At 46.5% G+C, this 21,425-nt stretch overlaps 1 protein-coding gene across 3 annotated transcripts in view; it reads left to right on the top strand.

Moving 5' to 3' along the window:
• GDPD5 (glycerophosphodiester phosphodiesterase domain containing 5) overlaps window positions 1-21,425 on the top strand; it is a 327,641-nt gene that overhangs the window by 283,199 nt on the left and 23,017 nt on the right. For all 3 annotated transcript variants that reach the window (XM_054015849.1, XM_054015850.1, XM_054015847.1), the window contains 5 exons: window positions 154-236; window positions 7,818-7,968; window positions 11,584-11,802; window positions 14,293-14,450; window positions 19,327-19,474. In XM_054015849.1, coding sequence (XP_053871824.1) covers window positions 154-236; window positions 7,818-7,968; window positions 11,584-11,802; window positions 14,293-14,450; window positions 19,327-19,474 — 759 coding nt within the window. The remainder of the gene's footprint in view (window positions 1-153; window positions 237-7,817; window positions 7,969-11,583; window positions 11,803-14,292; window positions 14,451-19,326; window positions 19,475-21,425) is intronic.

Genomic DNA, 21,425 nt, shown 5'->3' with positions numbered 1-21,425 from the left:
GCTTTGTTGTCTCTTCAACCTTTTAATTATCTCTTGTAGGTATTTTGATTTATTTGTTGCGGTGTTGTTGCAGCGTCATGTGTGGCTTACCGAAAGAGGGCTTTATAAACATTGCTACTTTATTAATACACTTTTTCACTGCTTCTTCCCTAGCTGGCGCCAGAAAACACTCTGATGTCCTTCCAAAAAGCAGTGGAGCAGAAAACACATGGAGTGCAAGCTGACGTCGTGATAAGGCAAGTCTGTGTAACTGTTTGCTTCAAGTGCAGTGATTTTCTTTAGTGACCCCCTCCAACCCAAATCCCTAGATCTGCTTTGTTTTGGTTCCAGATCTGAATTTTACCACTTAAGTTTTCCACTGCAGTGTCTGTAGCATCCTCTGAGAAGGGCCTCTTGGAGAATGTGCTCGTATCTTCTCATATGTTGCTATTTATAAAGTATGTATGTTAGTCATTTGGCTGGCACAATGATTAAAAATTAAATTATAAAGGAAACCAGACTTTCTACTAATCTTCAGATCAAGGACCAAAATTCACGACAGGGTGCCATCTTGTCGATATTTTGTTTTATTATGATGAAATAAGATAACATGGGGCTGGTTTGCCTTAGTCTGGCTGCATTCTCCAAAGGAATACAGTGGAACCTGCTTGTAAAGAGCTTGGCTATAGTGAAGTTCTGTTGGCAGGGAAGGAGAATGAAAGTCCTACATTTTTTCATTGCATTGTACAAGTGCCACCCGAGTTAAAACGGCCATGAGAATTTACCAGCCCAGACACAAAATCTCTTTGCCTTCCCTTACCATGATGCTAAAGATGAAGAAAATTTAATTAGATTTTTATTTGCCTGTTCCCCCCCATTTCCCCTTCCCCCCCCCCCCCAAAAAAAATCAGTTCTACACTGTAGAACTTGGCAAGGCTGAGTTAGGGGAAATCTTTGAAAGAGTGGAGTTATTCTCACATAAAAAATGTCTAAGAGGGGAATTTTCTGCATTTAATTTCCTCAGACCTCCTAGATCTCTTAAATATAAATATTTGATGCATGTTTTCTTCATAGACATACAACATGTGCACATTTGCAGAAAGCAGATTCAACATCGTCTGTACAACAAACTTCCACTGTTGTTTGCTCCTACTGAATGGGAGGCAGAACTTCAAAGGGACATTTTTAAGGATGATTGTGTGTGACTACCACTATTATGGTAGCACCTAGCAGCAGCAGTCAGGCTCAGGGCCCCATCGTAGAACTGCTGTGTATAAACACAGAGTAGAAGGACAGTCCTTGCCCAAGGAGCTAATTTAAGGCCAGGTGCAGGATTGTGTGTAATAAAGAATAAGCAGCAGCAAGTGAGGGAGGCTGTATGCAAGGTTAGATGGGATATTTATTTTGAATTGGAAGATACAAGTCACAGTCCTGCTGCTTCTCTTTGAACTTGCACTTTGGGACCAAATGCAAGGTTGTTAAGTGGAAGATATAAAAAGGGAGAGTATCACAGTGTTGAAGAACTGGTTAATGCATGCAACAAAAATGAATGAAGTGGAATAGACGAATGGGGCACAGGAAAAAAGGAAGGAAGTGAGAGAGGGGAACAGAGGTAGGGTGAAATGGGGAAGGGATAGCAAGAGGGCACTCACTAACATGTGAGATGTGGATGCATAGCAAACCACACTCAGAAAAGGCATTCCTTTTAGTACCTTCCCAGGGCTGTAATCACATGTGCCAGGCTGAATCCTGGAGAGGATCCTTTTTATTGCTGTTGTTAGGTTAGATGCTAAATCTGAGTCTCGTTCTTTGCATGGGGGAGGATGTGGATTCTCGTGGTTTCATTTTGCTACACTGAAAGTCAGTGACCCTCTCTTGCTTGTCTAATAGTGACACTGCATTTGCATATAGTGTGGATCAGGGTTCATATCTGATGCTAAGAAATAGCTTGAAATTAACCCACAAGAGAGACGCACAATTTTTTTTTTAAACCCACCACTTTGGTGGGTTATTCTATCTGAAAGGCGTCTCTGCGGTAAAAGATAGGCTTGTGGGTTATGGAGTTTGAACATCAGGGCTTGTCTTTTGCAATTGCCGTCTGACAGCAAACAGATTTAAACCATAATGGAAGTTCCTCTCCGCTCTAGCGGGAGGTCATTTTGTAGTGTTGAAGGACAAATCAGGGTTGATAGCGGCTTAATCCCTTTAGAATCATTCCAAAGTTAAGTCATTAACTGTTGCAAAGAGAATACCATTGGAAGCAAAATAATCGCTTGTGTGTCTGGGATGATCCTGGTCGCTTTGCGTAGCTATTCTAACAGAGTCAGCTGACCTTGCAGAATTGTGGAGTTGAAAGTATCACTCAAACACCTTGAGCCTGGACCACATCATGCTGCTGAAATGGCAGTCCTGTGTTTCAGCTGCCGAGCTGTCTACTGCCCCCTGCAGGAGAACCCTGATCTGCCCTTCAACTGAAAAGCTTGTGTCTCCCCTGCCTCCATGGGAGTGTGGAGTCTGCATGTTTCTTTGACATCATGCCCCCCTTGATTCATGAAATGCATCCTGCAGGATCTTTATAAAGTCAGGGCTCCGCTGTACACGCAGTGCCTTTCTTACCTGTGCATGTTTGTACAATGCTACTTAGCCCGGGCATTCCAAGTGACAACACACCTGGATGGGGCCAGGGAGGGGATTAGAAAGGGGAGGGAACGTTAAGGGCCACACAGGGTTTCTGCACGGCACTGTGTTGGTTAAAGCGTGTTTGAGTACACTGTGCTGAGAAATGTACTGAGTCGTGGGCGCCTATCTACCTTAAACAGTCAACACTCTTCATTCCGTGTCTGGGTAAGGGAAGTGGATTGGGCAAACGTATTAAGGGACCTAAAGGCAGAAGAAGCCTGGGATTACTTTAAGTTAAAGATGCAAGAGCTGTCAGAGGCCTGTATCCCCAAAAAGGGAAAAAGATTACTAAGCAAGAGACTTAGACCGAGCTGGATGAGCGACCGGCTGAAAGGGGCGATTAGGAAAAAACAGAAAGCGTACAAAGAGTGGAAGAGGGGAGGGATCAGTAAGGAAACTTACCTTAGCGAAGTCAGAGAATGTAGAGATAGAGTGAGAAAGGCCAAAGGCCAGGAAGAGTTGGACTTAGCGAGGGGAATTAAAAGTAATAGTAAGAGGTTTTACAGCCATATAAATAGGAAGAAAGCAAAGAAAGAAGAAGTGGGACCGCTGAAGACTATAGCCGGAGAGGAGATTAAAGATAATCTAGGCATGGCGCAATATCTCAATGAATATTTTGCATCGGTGTTTAATGAGGCCAATGAAGGTATTAGGGATACTAGCACCGTTACAGAGGGGCATACGGGATGGGGGATTACCGCATCCGAGGTAGAAACAAAACTAGAACGCCTTAATGGGACTAAGTCGGGTGGACCGGACGATCTTCATCCGAGAATATTGAAGGAATTGGCGCGGGAAATAGCAGGCCCATTAGCGACTATATTTAATGAATCTGTAAACTCGGGGGTAGTCCCGTTAGACTGGAGAATAGCCAATGTGGTTCCTATTTTCAAGAAAGGGAAAAAAAGTGACCCGGGTAACTATAGGCCTGTTAGTTTAACATCAGTAGTGTGCAAGGTGCTGGAGAAGATTCTGAAAGAGAAACTAGTTGAGGACCTTGAAGTTAATGGCAAATGCGATAAATTACAGCATGGTTTTACGAAGGGCAGATCGTGCCAAACTAATCTGATCTCCTTCTTTGAGAAAGTAACGGACTTATTAGATAAGGGAAATGCGGTGGACCTAATATACCTGGATTTCAGTAAAGCGTTTGATACAGTACCCCATGAGGAACTATTGGTTAAAATGAAAAACATGGGGATCGATATGAAAATCCAGAGGTGGATAGGGAATTGGTTAATGGGGAGAATGCAGCGGGTCGTATTAAAGGGTGAATTGTCGGGTTGGAGGGAGGTTACTAGTGGAGTGCCTCAAGGTTCGGTTTTGGGACCCATCTTATTTAATCTATTTATAACTGACCTCGGGACCGATTGCAAGAGTGGGCTGATAAAGTTTGCGGATGATACGAAGGTGGGAGGAGTTGCAAACTCGGAGGAGGATAGGGATACTCTGCAGGGAGACTTGAATGAGCTTGTGAATTGGAGTATCAGAAATAGGATGAAATTTAATAGTAAAAAGTGTAAGGTGATGCACTTGGGGACGAATAATAACAATTTTAGTTACAAGATGGGGACGCATTGGTTAGAAGTAACGGAAGAGGAGAAGGACCTAGGGGTCCTTGTGGACCGCAGGATGACTGAGTCGGCAATGTGACGTGGCGGTGAAAAAAGCCAATGCGGTCTTGGGATGTATTAGGCGAGGTATATCTAGTAGAGATAGGGAGGTCCTGCTTCCGTTGTATAAGGCGCTGGTGAGACCTCATTTGGAGTACTGTGTGCAGTTCTGGTCTCCCATGTTTAAAAAAGATGAACTCAAACTGGAACGGGTGCAGAGAAGGGCGACTAAGATGATCAGAGGAATGGAAAACCTGTCGTATGAAAAGAGATTAGAGGAGCTTGGGTTGTTTAGTCTGACAAAGCGAAGGCTGAGGGGGGATATGATTGCTATGTTTAAATATATCAGAGGGGTTAATACAAGGGAGGGAGAGGAATTATTCCAGTTTAGTACTAATGTGGACACGAGAACGAATGGATACAAACTGGCCGGGGGGAAGTTTAGGCTTGAAATTAGACGAAGGTTTCTGACCATCAGAGGGGTGAAATATTGGAACGGCCTTCCGAGGGAAATGGTGGGGGCAACGGACCTGTCTGGTTTTAAGATTAAGTTGGATGAGTTTATGGAGGGAATGGTTTAATGATAAAACATAGTAGCCAAGGAAAACCAAGCAATGGTACATGAACAGCATAATGGCCAACAAGGGTCAGGCTAGAGACTCTTGCCTATATGCTCGGGGTATTACTGATCGCCATATTTGGGGTCGGGAAGGAATTTTCCTCCAGGGTAGATTGGCTGAGCCTCTGGAGGTTTTTCGCCTTCCTCCGCAGCATGGGGCAGGGATCACTAGCAGGAGGGTCTCAGCCGATTGAAGTCACTAAAACACAGGATTGGGGACTTCAACGGTAGAGTCCAGGGAAGGGTCTTGCGGCCTGCAGCATGCAGGGGGTCAGACCAGATGATCATAATGGTCCCTTCTGACCTTAATGTCTATGAGTCTATGAGTCTATGAGTTTTAAACCATATGAAAGACCTTCAGATGTCGAGGCATGATGTGCTTCTGGCCAGGACTGGTGCTGTGTCAGCGTGTTGCTTTGGGTGGAAAGGCAGTTTATGTAATTCCTTGCTAGAAATAGAAAATAAGATTTGAGTGACATTTCGGATAAGGCCCTTCCGCAGGCAGTGGTGAAGCTGGGACTGCATTTGCTCTGTCAACTAAAGTAGGTCTTTGTACCGCTCCCAGCTCAAGGCAGGCTCCTTGGCAGACTCCCAATTAGATTCAAATGGGTTTTTACTTTTAACCCTGTCCGTATTCAAGATCTCCCTCTTGAGCCTCGCTACAGTGGGGATCTGTGCTTTGACACCCCTGGCCATTTCCAAGGCTTCACACCCTGCACCTCAGGCCAGCCGGTGACTGGAGAAGCGTGGCAGCAGCTTCCCGACGAACAGCTGCCCCAACCTGTCTTCCCCACTGTGAGAATCATGTCTAGAGCCTTATTCTTTCAAAAGGGTTTGTTGTGCTGCTCTGAGCTAGATTTCAAAACTCCACAGCAAAGAATTCTCATCCACAGCTCTTCAACCTCCGTGGGATCCCTCCTCTTCTTTTAATGTTACCACTCTTCTGTCATCTTCTTTGAAGTGTTCGTTAAACATCTGGGTGGGGCCCATAGGCAGTACATAGATGCGGCTATTTTACTTCATGGGGCAAAATTCTGTTCATGGTATCTGCCCCCTCCTCTGCAGCTGCTTGTATGGATGTTGCCTTTAATATATTTTACTCTGAATCTAGCACACCTCTCTAGGTTAACCCATATCTTCAGGGGAAATGTGTGTGTGGTTATGGTCACAAAAGCATTTAAATAAAAATAACAACTTTTTAGCTCAGCTAATCTGCTGCCTGGTCTGCATTACAAGTATATCTGGTTTTCCTGACCAAAATATGGACCTTTATTACTCCAGTTTTAGCACTGCAGAGCCAGTACACCTGTGGACAACAAAGGATCCTTTTCTGGCTAACACATCTGCAACAAAATTGTTCACTAAGTTCAGGTTTAAAGCCGTGGTTAGTTCTCTTTTTGAAAAAGTTCATAATGTTATGAGAGACAGGCAGGCGTAATGTGACCACAGGAAGAACCAGAGTTCTTAGTTAAGAACTAGCCCCAACACTACCTCCATCTATGGTCTGGGGCGAGTCTCCTAATCCCCTTCCTAGTTTTCCCATCTGTGAAATGGGAATACTGCTTCTGTACTTCACAGGGGCATTGTGAAATTTAGCCAGCTCATGTCTGGAGAGCTGCTGAGTAGTACTAGTTGGACCGTTTAGGGCAAGGTGAATCTCAAAAGGCTACTCTGGATTTCATGTTTGCTTTGGATGTTTATCAGAACTTTTTGCGCAGTTGGGCTGGGAATCTCGTGAAGATAGGCTCTCTTGTGAGATAACCCAGCATCTTCTGCTTCCGACTGGCTTGTAAATAACACAAGCACTGTGCCTCTTGCGATATTTGTGTGCTTCCTGCTCCAACCAAGTCCCAGAAGTGCAAAAGCAGGTCAAAATGAAAAATGAACCACCAAAAAACGCCTGTAACTAAACCCGAGTAACTGGATAACTCTTCTTCAGTCACCTTTGTCCTCCATTCCCACTGTACTGTTGCTGTCATTCGTTACTTGTGAGGTGACATTTTCAAACGTGCCTAGGAAACTCAGAATACTAAATACCATTTTCAAAAGTGACTTAGGCTATGTCTACACTTACGGCGGCATGTAGAATACACACACGGCACGCCCCCCAGCATGAGTTTAAATAGCCGAGACAAGGCTTATGCGAGTAGACTAAAGACGTGGCAGAACCTTCTACAGGGCTGTCTACCCACCCAAGCTGCAGGGAAAGGCTCTGGCAGTGGGGAGGCAGCTCCCTGCTGCTGGAACCTTTCCTCGCTACATCGCCCATGCCAGAGACTTTTCACTGCAGCGTGTTCTACACGTATCCTACACACAGTCACCACCGGTACAGATGATGCATTAGGCACTTAATAGTCTAAACCTTATTGAAATTCGGTGGGACTTGAGGGTCCTACATGGGGAAATTGGGGTCCTAAGTAACTCAGGTGCTTTTGAAAATTTTATCATTTGTCTAATTTTTAGGTTGTAAGACTTTCAGGGCAGGCATTATTTGCTTTACACGTGTATAAAGGGCCTCTCATGATAAAACAAAATTAACAGGATTCATAATTAATTTTCAGTGGTTTTTGGGCTTCAGGAGAACGGGGTGAGTTTTTTGGCAATCACTCAGGTGGGGAGTTCTGTTCTTATCCAAGTTAGTTTACCAAATCCTAAGAGAAACTCTAAGTTAAGGGTGGAGCTGTGAAAACCTTGAAACGGATGAAAGCATCTGCAATGCATTTTAGAGATTTTTCTCCTGTGTGTAGCTTTGTAAATGAATCAAGAACATTAAGGGCCTGCAAAAATAATTGAGATCTTGACCGCATTTTAACCCTGGTCTGAAAAGCTGGAGAGAGGGTGGAGCAGACACCAACTGTTCTGCTCTAATATGGTGTACGTGCTAGTGAATAGCCGCAGGTTAACTGAGATGCTTGTTTGCTTTGCAGCTATGATGGGGTGCCATTCCTTATGCACGATAAGACGCTCAGGAGGACAACTAACGTGGAGGAAGTGTTTCCAGAGCTGGCCGACAAGCATTCTTACATGTTCAACTGGACTGACCTGGAGAGTCTTAATGCTGGAGAATGGTTCCTAAGAGTGCGTGCGATCATGTACTGAAGATAGGGTCCCTACCATCTGGGGGGGTGGGGGGAGAGCTGTGTACCCTGTATCTAAAGTCAGGACACTGGTTGAAAGTTCACACCACAGACCTTGTCAGGTGGATGAGAATGCTGCCGTCCCCTCAGTAAAAGGGTTTAATGAAGGGTGAATAGACCAAGCCAGGCTTCCCCTATGCTGCTCTGTGAACCCCATTCAACTCTGCCCTCTCTCACCGGATGGCACCAAGTAACTTATCTGTGCCATTTTGATTGTTTAGCGCAGCGCCGTGGCCAGTGCCAGCCTGCCAAATGAAGGAATCTTCCAGAAGCCCCCGCCACGGTTCTAAAACGGAATGCCCAAGCGTTGGTCTGTGTTTGCACATCCTGAAGCTCTGACTTGTGTGCACTAACATGGAATTTTGCATTTGCATCTGCTGGGAGCTGGTGGCCGGTTGATAGGGCAATGGACTAAGAGTAAAGAGACCTGGCTTCTAAAGCTGCTCAGCTTGAAAACATGGGCAAGCCACTTACCCTGTTTCTCAGTTCCCCATTTTAGAGATGAAGAAAATAGGACATGACAGTATTAAGCATTATTCCTTATTGTTACTGCCATGAGTTCTCCCAGCAGACCCTGCAGAGTTACTCCACGTCAGTCAAAAGCTTCCTCCATCCTCATGTTAGGCAGAGGCAAAGAAGAGATGTTTATATTGAATCAGCTCCTTACCGAGAATATTGCACTTGTCCTTGCTTGCAAAAATACTCCTGATTGTGAGGCTCTTCTACAGCCTCTCAAAGATGAGAACTTGTGGTTGTATCCTGCTTTCTCTCTGCACATCAGTGGGATGTTGCAAAAACCCTGTAGTGTTCTAATGTTTTTAAAAGCCTTAATGCAATTTGCCAGTCCAACAGCAATATGCCTCCTCTTTATTTCGCTTTTAATAACCCTTACCATGCCTCCTGTGTGCGGATTAACATGTAAATCATATGGTGGGGTGAATGGATTCTGAGCAGAAAAGGTCTCCACTTTTTAATCAAATACCATTTCTTCCCTTATAAAGCTCAGGGCTGACGGCAGATTCACTCTCGGCTGAGTGCAATAGAGATGACATGGAGGTTGAATGGAAGGTGACACTCAGATTTAATGAGTATATCCCAGCTCCTCTGCACTGTCAGATAAGGAACCTCTCCAGACTGCCCAGCGTATTGGGGACTGGCAGATCTGGATCTGTCTGAAGTGACTTGTTGATAGTGGCATCTAGCATTTCCTCTTCCACAACATCCATTTGGCAGTGTCACTATAGTGCTGCAACCGATTCTGGACTCCCTTTGTAATTCTGCCTGTCCGGTTCCTTGGCCTGCAGAGTAAATTCTCTTTGAATGTCGTTGAGTTCCCATACTTGGGTGTCAAACAAAACACCCAAATAACTTCCTGCTGCATGGGAAGAATGTCTAAAGCAGTGGTCCCCAAACTGTGGGGCTGCCCCCCTGGGGGAGCGGGGGAGGAACATTCAGGGGGCGTGCAGCAGGGCCCGAGCCAACCCCAGCCCCGCTTGGCCCCCTGTTCAGTCCCCCAGCCACAGTTCCCCTTGCTCCCGCCCCAGCCGCAGCTCTGCTTCTGCTCCAGCCCCAGCTCCTCCCTCATCCCCAGTTCTGCTCTTAGTTCCGCCTTCAACCCAACCTCTTCTGCTGTGCCAACTGTGCAGTAATGGAGGGGGGAAGGACAGACAGATTCCATTACTGGTAAGGGGGTGGGGGTGTGACAGGAAAAGTTTGGGCACCACTGATCTAAAGGGTCAGCACTATCTCTTGTTTTTATCACTGAGGGGTGCTTTTTTGTAGCGTTTCCCCTGGTTGCCTTCCCGTTACTCTTTGTGATTGGATAATAATGTTTAGATGGTCTTAAACCAAGGCATAGCACTTTTCATCCAAGGGTCCCAAAGCACTTTAGAAAGGATGGTAAGTAGAGGAACACAATAATTCTACTAGATTGGATCAGACCACTGGTCTGTCTGGCCCCGGATCCTGTATCCAACAGTGACCTGTACCGACGTCTTCAGAGGAACGAGCAAGAAACCCTTCAGGAGGCTATGATGGGATTACTTGCCCCCAGGGAAAATTTCCTCTTGATCCCCAATAACGAGAGGTTGGTTTATTCCCTGAAGCAGCAGGGTTTAAATCTCTTCCAAAATTCTTTTGGGTTTTCAGTCTTTACTATAATGGCCTTTTCAGTCCTAGCAGACAAAAGTAAAACAAGATTGTATGGCTGGAAATAAGATGCAGATTTTTAACTTACCAAGGCTTGTGGTGGATCCTCCATCACTGTGAATTTTTAAATCAATATTGGATATTTTTCTAAAGCTCTGCTCTAGTTCAAATAGGAGTTAATTCTGGGAAATTTTGTGGCCTTGTTATACAGGAGTTCAGACTAGATAATCACAGTGGTCACTTCAGGCCACCAAATCTATGAATCTGTTATAACTCTGGATATTCTTTGTATTCATATAAGTATCCAGTCCTTTATAGAAGCATAGTAAACTCTTGACCTCAGTCATATCTTGTGGCAGTGAGTTCCACAGGATAATTAATATTTCCTTCACCCGTTTTGAATTTTCCACTTTTCTGTTTCCACCTTTCTGTTTCTATATTATGAAATGGGCTGAATTTAGATGTTCCCAGACTCCTCAAATGTATTTTCATGCCCTTGATAGTACTCCTCACCCATTTCCAACCCCCTTTTATTTATGCTATAGCCTTTGAGATGGGGTGACCAGAACTGCACACAGTACTCCTGGTAAGGGCATGCATCATATCCTCCAATGGGAAAACTGAGGGACAGGGAGGACTTGCCCAAAGTCGTTCAGCAAGTCCGTGTCAGACTGAAAATAGAAGTCATCTCTCCTGGCACCTAGTTCAATGCCTTGTTTGCTGGGGCCACACTGCCTCCTGGTTTGAAAGACTTTGCTTGACTGTTACTTATTGGGACTGAGACCTATCAGTAGAGCTGGGTGGGAAACGGTTTCCCATTCTGTGAAAATTTCTGAGATTTCAAATATGGTTCCCGTTCCAGGATGTAACTGAGGCCTCATGACATTTTTCATGAAAAACAAGAGTGTGAGGGGAGGTCAGAGAGAGATCACAGAATACCCAGCAGCCCAGGGACCAGGGCGCTCACCTGGGATGTGTGAGGCTGAGATTCGAGTCTGCCTGATTCACAGCAAGGACTTGGACCTGTGGCTCTCACCTTCCCAAGGAACGCCCCCAACCACCGGGCTCCTGGGCATTCTGAGGTCTGGGTTGCCTCTCTCTCTGATGAGCAATTTCATCCTGGACCTGAGAAACCTTTCCTCACTAAAGTTGAATTGAAACCGACCCTTTCCCAGGAAAGTCATCTGTTTTGATGAATCCGTATTTTCCGGCAAAAAAAGTTGTGTTGGAAAACACTTGGCCAACTTTCCCTAGCAGCTTGGCTAGTCACAAGGCAGATTTCAGGGGCAGCTGCCAGAGGTAACCTCATTGCCACCACGACGTGAGCAGAAAATGGGTTCTGTCTGCCCTCTGTCACAGCAGGGACCCCAGTTGCATGGCAATAACTCTGACCCTTGTTTGTTTCCAGAGTGACCCCTTCTGGACGGCTGGCTCCCTCTCCGGTTCAGATTACCTGGAAGCTGCAAACCAATCGGTCTGTAAGCTGGCTGATATGTTGCAGATCGCCAAGGACAACATGTCAGTGATCTTGAACTTTCAGGACCTGCCACGAGATCATCCATACTACAGCACATACATCAACATTACCCTGCAGACGATACTGGAGTCAGGGATCCAGCAGCAGGCTGTAAGTCCTGCAGCACTTTGGAGACACAGGCTCGTGGGCTGGGTCTTTCAAGCTCAGAGGAAGAGCAGTTGCTTAAGTAACTGGAGAAATCAGGGTTCCAGGCAGAAAACTGATTTCTGGCCAGTTTTCCTTCTCCTGCTGTAGAGGCTTTTGACCTCCTCTGTGCTTAGCCGTGGTGAAACCACGCTGCCCACGTCCCGATGATATTGTCCACCCACTAACCCACAGTGGTCTGGGGTGTTCCGATCCCAGAAAGCCTCGCTCTTCATTCTCTTGCACTGCTCTCTTGCAATGTGGGTGCTGTTTGGGGGGTCGGGGGGGGAGCCAGGATTTGGGCTGCCCCAGAGCACACAGTCTGCTGGGGCTGTCAGAGGGAAATCAGGATGCAGGCAGTACGGTATCAGGAGGCCTCGTCACCTGACCCCAATGTTCTGTGAGGCTGAATGGTGTTAGGTCCTGCCACCGGGGGGTTTGGATGCAAAGGCAATCGCAGACCTCTTCACGTGAGTGGCTGCGCTAACGCACTTCCCTTTGTGCCCGGCAGCAGGAGCAAGTGAGACTCCTCTAGCACAAGACAGCTCCTTCCTGTGTGTCCAGCTAATCCTCAGAGCCAGGTTTCAGTAGAAAAGCAAAGGGAAGCCTCCCTCTACAGCAAGCCCCCATCAGTTCCTGCCTCTTCCCACCTTTCAAGGAATTGTTGCCCCTTTGGCCAGATAATTCCCAAAATCCGGCACCTTGCAGGGTGGTGGTTTCGGTTTGGATGAGAAATTCATGATGCAGAGACCGGGTATCTTAGTGTGATCTGTTTTATTTACAGAACATACTTGTGGTCCTGTTTCCCTGAACAGAAATAGGAACAAACATGAACGCAGGCATCCACACCCGGTCTGTCCCAAGAAGCGGCTGTTTGTCTGCCTCTGCTTCTCCCCAGGGCTCTGGAGGGTCCTGCTTGCTCACTCACTCACTCCAGCTGCTTAACCTGCAGCCTTGTCCCAGCCCCTAGGAAACCCTGTTAGCTGCATGAGCCTCCAGCACCCACTCTCTTTCTTTAAGCAACGATTCTTTCAGGGTTGGAGAAGCTGGAAGTGGCAGGAGCTACTACAGAGCGAAGATTCCCCATTTCCCAGGTTCAAACCTTGGGGCACTGGGGCAACTCTTGAAATGTGACATCTGTTCAGCCCTGAGATTTCCCCCTCCTTCCCTTCTGATTTTAAATGGTTGAAAGTAGCTTAGTCAAACATGCTGATGTGCTAAGCAGTTGCACATCTTGTGACTGTGAAATATTTCAGACTTTCCAATTAGGTGAATAATACATATGTATGCAGAGAAAAATGGAAATGTTTAGCAATCACACTTATGAAATGATTAGCCTGGGGGAAGGATCCATTTTTAGCTTCCATCTGTCTTTCTAATGACTACCGCTGCCACCCGAGTTTCAATTAACCGTGAGGCCACACCACCAGATATTTTTTTTTTGTGAGCCTGTTTGAATCTCTGTCAGCTTTCCTGGAGCTCATTTCACCACAAGGGGAATCGTGTTCCCCTCTTTGCAATTGTGTGGGCGAGCTAATGCAAAGAGGTGAGCAGAATAATTATTAAAATACAAGCCCTTGGCAGTGAGAACAAAATCCATTTTGATGCACTCTGCGTAGTTGTATGAACTGAACTCCTTTGCTCCCGAATTCCAGCCTCGCTGGCTGAAAATGTGCATAACCTGCTTTAAGCTGTTCTGGTGCATTATTAGGTGAGCACTGATTAGTTATTCTTCATAGATTAGTAGAATTTAAGGCCAGAAGGGACCAGTTTGATCATCTGGTCTGACCTGCATAACGCCAAAGATTTTCACCCAGTAATTCCTGCGTCGAGCCCAGACCACGTGACTGAGGTAGAACCTATTATTGTTAATTGATTAAGCTAATGTATGTACAGCGCTTTGAAATCGGAGCGGGAAGTGCTAAAAATTGCAAGGTTTGAACGGATTTAGTGCTGATGGAAGTGAAGACTGGATAATGCTAGTTTGAGCTGGGCATAATTTGGGCAGTTGGTGGAAAGCTTTTCCTACCCAGCTCTGCCAGAGCCTACTTGGTATCCTTTCCATGGGTCCTTCTGCTGAACTGGATGTCTTGATGGGCGCAAAGTGTATCTTAGCATGAAACCTTCCAATTCCTTATCCCTTGTCCTCTGGGTTAGAATTTAAACCCGTGTCTCTCGAGATGAAAGTCTGGTGCCAAGACTGCACAGTGTCAGCTAGTCAACCCCGCATTCAAAATGCAGTCAAGTAAAGATGTGTGAGACTTTAAGCCCCTTTAAGCTGATTATAGCATTAGTGCAAACTCTCTAGCTTGGCTATCCTTCCCGCTTCTCTGTACTCCAAACTGCTCAGAGCCCAGATTCCTAACGCTTTCCCAGCTGCAAACAGGTTTCTGTCTTTGAGAATCATCTCTTTAATCAGAATGGCTCAATTTATTGACTGTCTCTCTGTATCTCCAGGTGATGTGGCTGCCCAACACGGAGCGGCAGCTGGTGAGGCAAATTGCGCCAGGTTTCCAGCAGACTTCTGACCTCAAAGCAGACGCGGAGCGCTTGAGAGACAAAGGCATCAAACAGCTGAACCTGCGGTACACTAAGGTCACCAGTGAGGACATCAGGTGCGGGCCTCAGCATTCATTGGTGTGAATTTGCACTTGCTCTGTGCGTGTGCTGTGTGCATTTTGCAAAGCCAGAGTATATAGCTGCTCCCTCGCCCCTTCCCATTGAGGCCTGCTGTGCCCTCAAGCTGTGGTCAAGTCAGGAACCGGGCCCCATCACTAAACCCACAGGATCTGGTGGTCCCTTCTGGCCTTGGAATCTGCGGGTCATTGGCCTACCGGTTTCCAGGCAGCTGCTGTCCTTCCGCAACAAAGAACTGCTCCCACTTAACAGGGCACATCGCTGGCTGTCCAGCGGGTCTGGTGCGGGGAGAGTCTATAGTGGCAACATCACTTCAGTCGAGGACAGACTCCATTTTCCCCTTGAATGGGCCCATCGTATCTGCTGGGCCATGGGAGACAGCAGGAAACTCCCCCTCAGCTACGGGTGCTGGGATTGGAAGACCAAGTGAGGTAAAGGGACTGCAGAATGGTGTGACGGCCTTCTCGTCCGCTCTGTCTGTTCCTATTGAGTGAGAAACCTGCACTCAGCTGGGTTCACCTGCCCTATTAGCAGGCAGGAGTGAACGACGCACAGGCCTCCTTTTCTCAGCCTCCTGGCATCAGATGGCAATGCGCACACAGCAGTGCCCTGTTGCTACTTGATGATGGGAGGGCCTTAGTGTCTCCTACCAGAGCCCCCTGGAATTTGTCAGCCTTGTTTTCACAGCTACCTCAGGCAAAGGAGAGCAAGACATAGGTCAGGCTGAAAGTACAAGAAAAGCAGTTAATGGGATTGTGATTTCTTGTGAATAATTTCCTGAGTAACCCATGAATCAACGGGTCACTGAGCAAACCGAGGCTGAGCTACCATCAAGGGAAAGAGGCAAAAGGAGGCTCCGTTCTGAGCGAGATGCTGAGAATTTCCCGCAGGCATTGTATGCAGTGACACCCAGGTGCAGGGCAGACTTTCAAGCCATAAACCTGTCACAGTTCTCTTCCGATGTTCCATAGTGCTGGTTCGTGCTGCGGTTGTGTCCGAGAGGGGCAGAGAGGGGCACTGGCAAGCAGGGCCGTAGCTGAAACAGAGCTCATCCCCTAGGCAGTGTGGCCTAGTGGCTAGAGACTGGGACTCAGGAGACATGGGCTCTGTTCCCCTGTGTGCCACTGGTCTGCTCTCTGTCTTTGGGCAAGTCATGTCACCTGTCTGTGCCTCAGTTTCCCCATCTGTAAAACGGAGCTAGTGATCCTGACCGCCTTTGTAAAGTGCTTTGAGATCTATGATGAAAAGTGCTGTAAAAGAGTTAGTTAGTATTAGTGTATGTAGAAGCCTCTCTTCCCCCCCCCCCCCACTCCACCACAAAAACACAGTTATCGTCTTGAATACTTTTGTCAGTCACGAGACAATGGACTCAACCCTTGCAGTGCTGAAGGGCTGAAGACTCAGACGAAGCTCTTCCTCAGTCTCTCTCCCTTTACTGCAACATGCTCTTCCACCCCCTGACCCTGCCATTGGTAATCTAGCCAGCCCACTGCAGGAAACCTTCCTCAGTGCCCAGACCAAGTGTCCCCAGCAGAGCCACCTAGGGATTGACCTTTCTGGGCAGTTTTCAGGTATTCTCTTCTGGGAACCGGCCAGTTTAGAAGGGTTTACAGGGTTAATCTCCTGAGGGAGCAGTGAGGTGGCTGAGCTGGGCCTTTAAAGGCTTCTCAACAGAATCCCTCTCTCCTGCTGTGTATTAGGGAATAAAATGTATTACGTTATTGCTTCTGCGTTAGAGCTTTGCCACTAGCGCCTAGTGGTCGTGAAAGAGGTTTCTTTATAAAAGTTTTATGACCTGCTAATTATCAGCATAGTAAAGGGGAAACAGCCTGGGATGCCTTATGTTAAAATGTTCTTCTCTAGGACAGGCATCCCTTGCTGGTGTGGAGACCTTGATCTCACAGCACTGAGACATTTTGATGGTGTTGCCGGTAGGGGTGCTGGAACAATTTGTATAGTGGGGGGGGAAGGGGCTATGATGGAAACCATGTATTTGGTGTTTGTTTTTACTACTCCAAGCCGGGGGGGGGGGTGCAGCAGCACCGCTGGTTGCATGGCTATCAAAGATCTTTCTGGATACCTTTTTAGTTATTTACAATGACATCCCAAGACATGGGACAGTCCGATTCAAACTGGGACCATTGTGTGAAAATCTAGACTGAGGGCAGCCCTGGATCTGACTCCTTGGACAGTAAAGGGGGTTGTGCAGTTTAAATACCTGTGCCACACTAATACGTTTGCCAAAGATTCTGTGGGAGAAGAGATTTATATTATGGTCCATTTCCAAGCGAGGGTCATGGAAGCAGGAGGAGAGAGTGGCTAATCTTAATAGCTTTTTTACATGGAGTCTAGTGTGTGACGACATTAAGGGAGCCTTTTAGAAATCAAAATATTAATCATCTGATTCTCATTCCAATATAGTCTTCAGAGGAAGTTTAGGCATCTCATACAAAGCACGTCCAGCCAGTTTTTCAACCCGATTAGCCACTGCCCTTTGCGTCTCATTCATCTGCTCCAGAGCTGCTGCTGCTGTGAACCTCTGATTTAGGCCAAGTGTCTGAGTTCTTTCAGACATTACTTTGTGCCGATAAATTTGAACGCAAGTCTTTTAATGACCCCATTTAAATCAGCCTTGTCTCATCTTTAATTAGCCAATGCCGTGTTTCTTCTCGGTAATATGTGGCGTTTGAATTTCATACGTTGTGAATCAAAATGACCTCAGCAGCTAAAGTTAAACAGATAAGGGATGTTTTGCCCCTAGGCGGCCTTGTTAATATTTAGGATTTATTGCTTGCCGAGCTTGACTTGGTCCTTAAGAAAACCTATGGAAATCAAACGGTTTGGGAGAGGAGATAATATTTTAGAGCTAGAAAGGAAGGTAGGTCCTGTTCTGTGGGTAAGGACTGATGACTGAAGTGCCGTGTATCACATTGTAACCGATGCTGTTTTTTGAAAACCAGAGTTCACAACACACGGATGTGAAATTACTAAGGGCCAGATTGTGCTACTGCAGTGCAGGCTGCCACTGAGAACCAGTGCGGAGCTGTGCTGGTCAGGGGGAGCTGTCCAGACGTGGAGATCGATCCAGGCCCTGCCTCGAAGACCAACACTGTGCCAAAGGGATGGGGAAGGAATGAAGGCAAAATATGCCCTGTATCTTTCACTGAAGGAGAGGCAGAGAGGTCCAGTGATAGGGTGTTCAGAGACCTGGGTTCTAGTCCCAGCTCTGCCACTGACTTGCTGTGTGACCTTGGGCAAGTCACTTCCCCTCTCTGTGCCTCTGTTTCCCCTCCCACCCTTTGTCTTGTCCATTTAGATTAAGTTCCTCCAGCGTACATACAGCGCCTAGCACAGTTGGACCCTCTTGATGCTGCTGTAGTAGAAATAAATACACCCTTTTCAATCCACATCAATTTTGGCCCAAATGCACCACTCCCCCTTTTTAGTGGTCAGATTCCTTCTACTAAAGAATTGACCCTGTAATGGCAACCGCTGTATTAAACTCAAACTGAATCCTCTTTTTTTGCTACACACACCACGTTTGCACAGAGCAGCTAGTAATATGAATGTGGTTAATAAAAGCTCGCTGCCGCTGCTGAAAACAAAACCAGGCCACGTTACATACGTTACGGAGCTAGAGGGACCAGCTCGGCCCAAGTGCTACAAGGAGCAATCTTATGATTGCATAGTAGCCCCTGGTGGCCTGGGTAGAACAAAGCCTTGCCCACCCTTTCTCCTTTCCATTCATTGTCCGGCTCTTGAAGAGTTATGGCGAAGGGATGCCCACCCGGCAATTGTGTGGTGATTTGTTCTAATTATCCCGGCTCCGTTCTGTGTGCTCAGCAGAGTCAAGAACCAAACCTGCCATGTTGGCAAACTGAAGGGTTCCACCATAGGGTTCAAAGGGACATTGCCACAGTCCAATAACAGACTCATTAACTGGGGAGCTACCAACCACACGGATTGAATAAACCCTGATGAAATGCCATCCTTTACCCCAAAATAAATGTCCTAAATACTGTATATGCAGTGCTTACTCAGCACGACCAGCATTGCTTTCAAGAGTGTATCGCTTCACCCTCAGCATTCAGTATAATCAGATCGTATTAACAGCCTGGTGATACCTCCATAATTCCATATAGCGCTGACCATCTTCAAAGTACTTGGCAAGTGTTAATGAATCGTCACAGTCAAATTGGGAAACTCCAGCAGAGTGACTTACCCAGGGCCACAGACAGGATCAATATCTGCATTGCAACTCGAGAGTTCTTGTCTCCCAGTCTTGTGTTCTGGCCTCTGGAGCAAAACCCTTGAAAAATGGATTCAAGCATCAGAAGCCTTGAGACCTCTTTTGTTAGCAAACAAGAGTCCCATAAATCTATGTCTGGACCCGGGCAGAAGAGTAAGAGTATGACTGACTCTTACATCGGTCTCCAGTTTAATTCAGTGACTTGCCCTTTCAGTATTATAGGCATCTGCGATGGCTGTTAATTTTACATCACCCTAATTAGGGACGCTTTTTAAAAATGTGTCCAGCATACCACCATGCGGCGTGAGAGAATTATATATATCTAAGCCAGAATCTGCTCTGGTGAGTGAATAAAGCTTTTAAGATCAAAATAGTGGTTTAATAGGTTTTAAGGCCAGACGAGATCTTGCATTTCCAAATGACCTACTTCACCAAATTTCCAATCTGGCCAATATTAAAAAGCATGCTGTTTTGTCAGATGACTCGAATCTCCCTTTGTATTTATTTCACGCGAATCACACATGCATAGGACATAGTATTTTGTGTCTTCTGTATGCTGTACTTACAGAGATACTAACCTTCCGCTCCGTTATCTTTCTCGGCAGGGAATACAACGCCGTGAACCTGAGCGTTAATCTCTACGTTGTGAATGAACCATGGCTGTTCTCTATCCTCTGGTGTGCTGGCGTTCAGTCTGTCACGTCTGATAGCTCACAAATCCTTAGCAAGGTGCCTTTTCCCGTTTGGCTAATGGTAAGCAAGACCATATGTGAAATATCCATAATAGTATTTAAGATTTGCCTCCATGGTGATCCCTTTAAAAAACAGGAACAGCTTTCTGGGTGTGTTTGAGGCAGCTCTGGCATGTAGAAGCCATACATTAGAGGGGTAGTTTCAGCGGCATGCTACCAAAATTTTAATGAGAGACTCCTTCAAAAATGTTCCGTCTCAGACCTACAAGATTCCCCGGGTTGGATACTTTTCCCTCTTCCCTCAGCAAAACTCTGTCTTCATAGTCTTCTCCTATTCAAATCAGTCAGTTCTTCCACTCCATGCCCCCCTGGCTTAGTACCCTTCAACACACCATGCTCCCTCTCACCAATACCACATTGAGGTACCCCTAGGTGGCACCCCTATCTGGCAACTGTTCCTAGCAGCAGCAGCAGCAGCGGTGGTGATGGTGGCAGCGATGGGTTTTCGCTAAGGCTGTCTATGGGATGTTACATGGGAAGTGGATCCCCTCTTCGGGTGAGCTGGGTGGTCAGTTGGGAAATGGGTTCCCCTTGGTTCCTGAGGTGGGCAGGTCTCCTCAGCTGGTGGTAGGAGTGACAGAACTGGACTCCTCTGGCTGGTGGATGGGGAGCAGAGCTCTGGTCCCTCACATAGTTCCAGCTTTCCAGCCATGGGTGGGCAGGCATCAGTCAGGGGAGAGATGGGTGGCAGTGGCTCCAGGACTCCCTGCAACACCAGCTTGGCCCTGTCTCCTTATGGACAGCTAGAGCAGGGCGGTAGGGGTTGTGGAGACTATGTTGTGCAATCCCTGCCCCCCATGTGTTCCTAGAGCAACTGGTGGGGGCGTGCTGGGAAGGGACCGTCCATTGTAGCAGCTGTCACAGTTCCAGCCATAGCGAGCACACTCAGAAAGGGCTGAAACTTTCAACAAGCTGAGTCAGCTTCAGCATTTCAGGGCAGATTGCGAATCTCATTTTTGCTGCCTCCTCACCAATATAATCGACTCCTGCCTGTGATTATCCCTCCACTGCTTGGGGGGGATTTTAGATAATGAAGACTGGCCCTGTCGGCCACTGAGCAGACAATGGACCATCAAAAACTTTCATTTCCATTTATTTGGATCTTTGAAGCTTGAGAAAGCTAACATGAAACTGAAATGATGTGAGGTTGCCGTGTCTAGGGATTCTCAAAGCAAGTCAAGACAGTTAAATATTCAGAGGGGTGAGGGTTTCTTTAAAAAATGAAGTCTCGTGCACCATTGCAGAGATGGAGATTATCTAGTACTGACCCAAAAGCCCTTTCTGATCCTGCTCCATGAATCCATGACACTGCAATGTCTTGGACACTATCTGCAGCTCGATCTTGGAGCTCTTCTTGGACTAACTAGTCCTGGAACGAACGAGGTGAATGCAATTACTGATTTAGTCTTAAGAGGCACACAGGATCTGGTCCAAGAGGTGAATGTAGCTGAACTCTGTAATAATGACCATAATATAATTAAATATAACATGGGGATCGGGATCCCAAAGAAACCCTCCACACCAGTATATAGCTTCAAAAAGGGAAACTATGCAAATTGAGGAGGCTAGTTAAATAGACATTAAAAAGAACAGCAACAAGAGTAAAATGCCTGCAAGCTGCAGGGCAGCTTTTTAAAAACACTGTAATAGGGGTATGCATAGCTTGAGCCTCTAAATAAAAAAAAAAAAACGGACCAAAAAAGTGTCACCCTGGCTACACAACGGAGTAAAAGAAGCAGTTGGAGATCAGACATAGTTTAAAAATTTGAAGTCAAATCCTACTAAGGAAAATACTCTGGCAAGTGTGAAAGTATAATTAGGCAGGATGAAAAAGAATTTGAAGAGCAATTAAGGAAAAAAGACACACAAACTAACAGCCAATTTTTTTTAAAGTACATCAGGAGCAGGAAGCCTGTCAAACAGTCGGGGGCCACTGGACGATCGGGGTACTA

This window comes from Malaclemys terrapin, chromosome 1 (genome assembly GCF_027887155.1).
Source record: "Malaclemys terrapin pileata isolate rMalTer1 chromosome 1, rMalTer1.hap1, whole genome shotgun sequence".
Taxonomy (NCBI): Eukaryota; Metazoa; Chordata; order Testudines; family Emydidae; genus Malaclemys; species Malaclemys terrapin.
The sequence above is the reverse complement of the archived record's forward strand: the minus strand, read 5'-3'. Positions and strand labels throughout refer to the sequence as shown.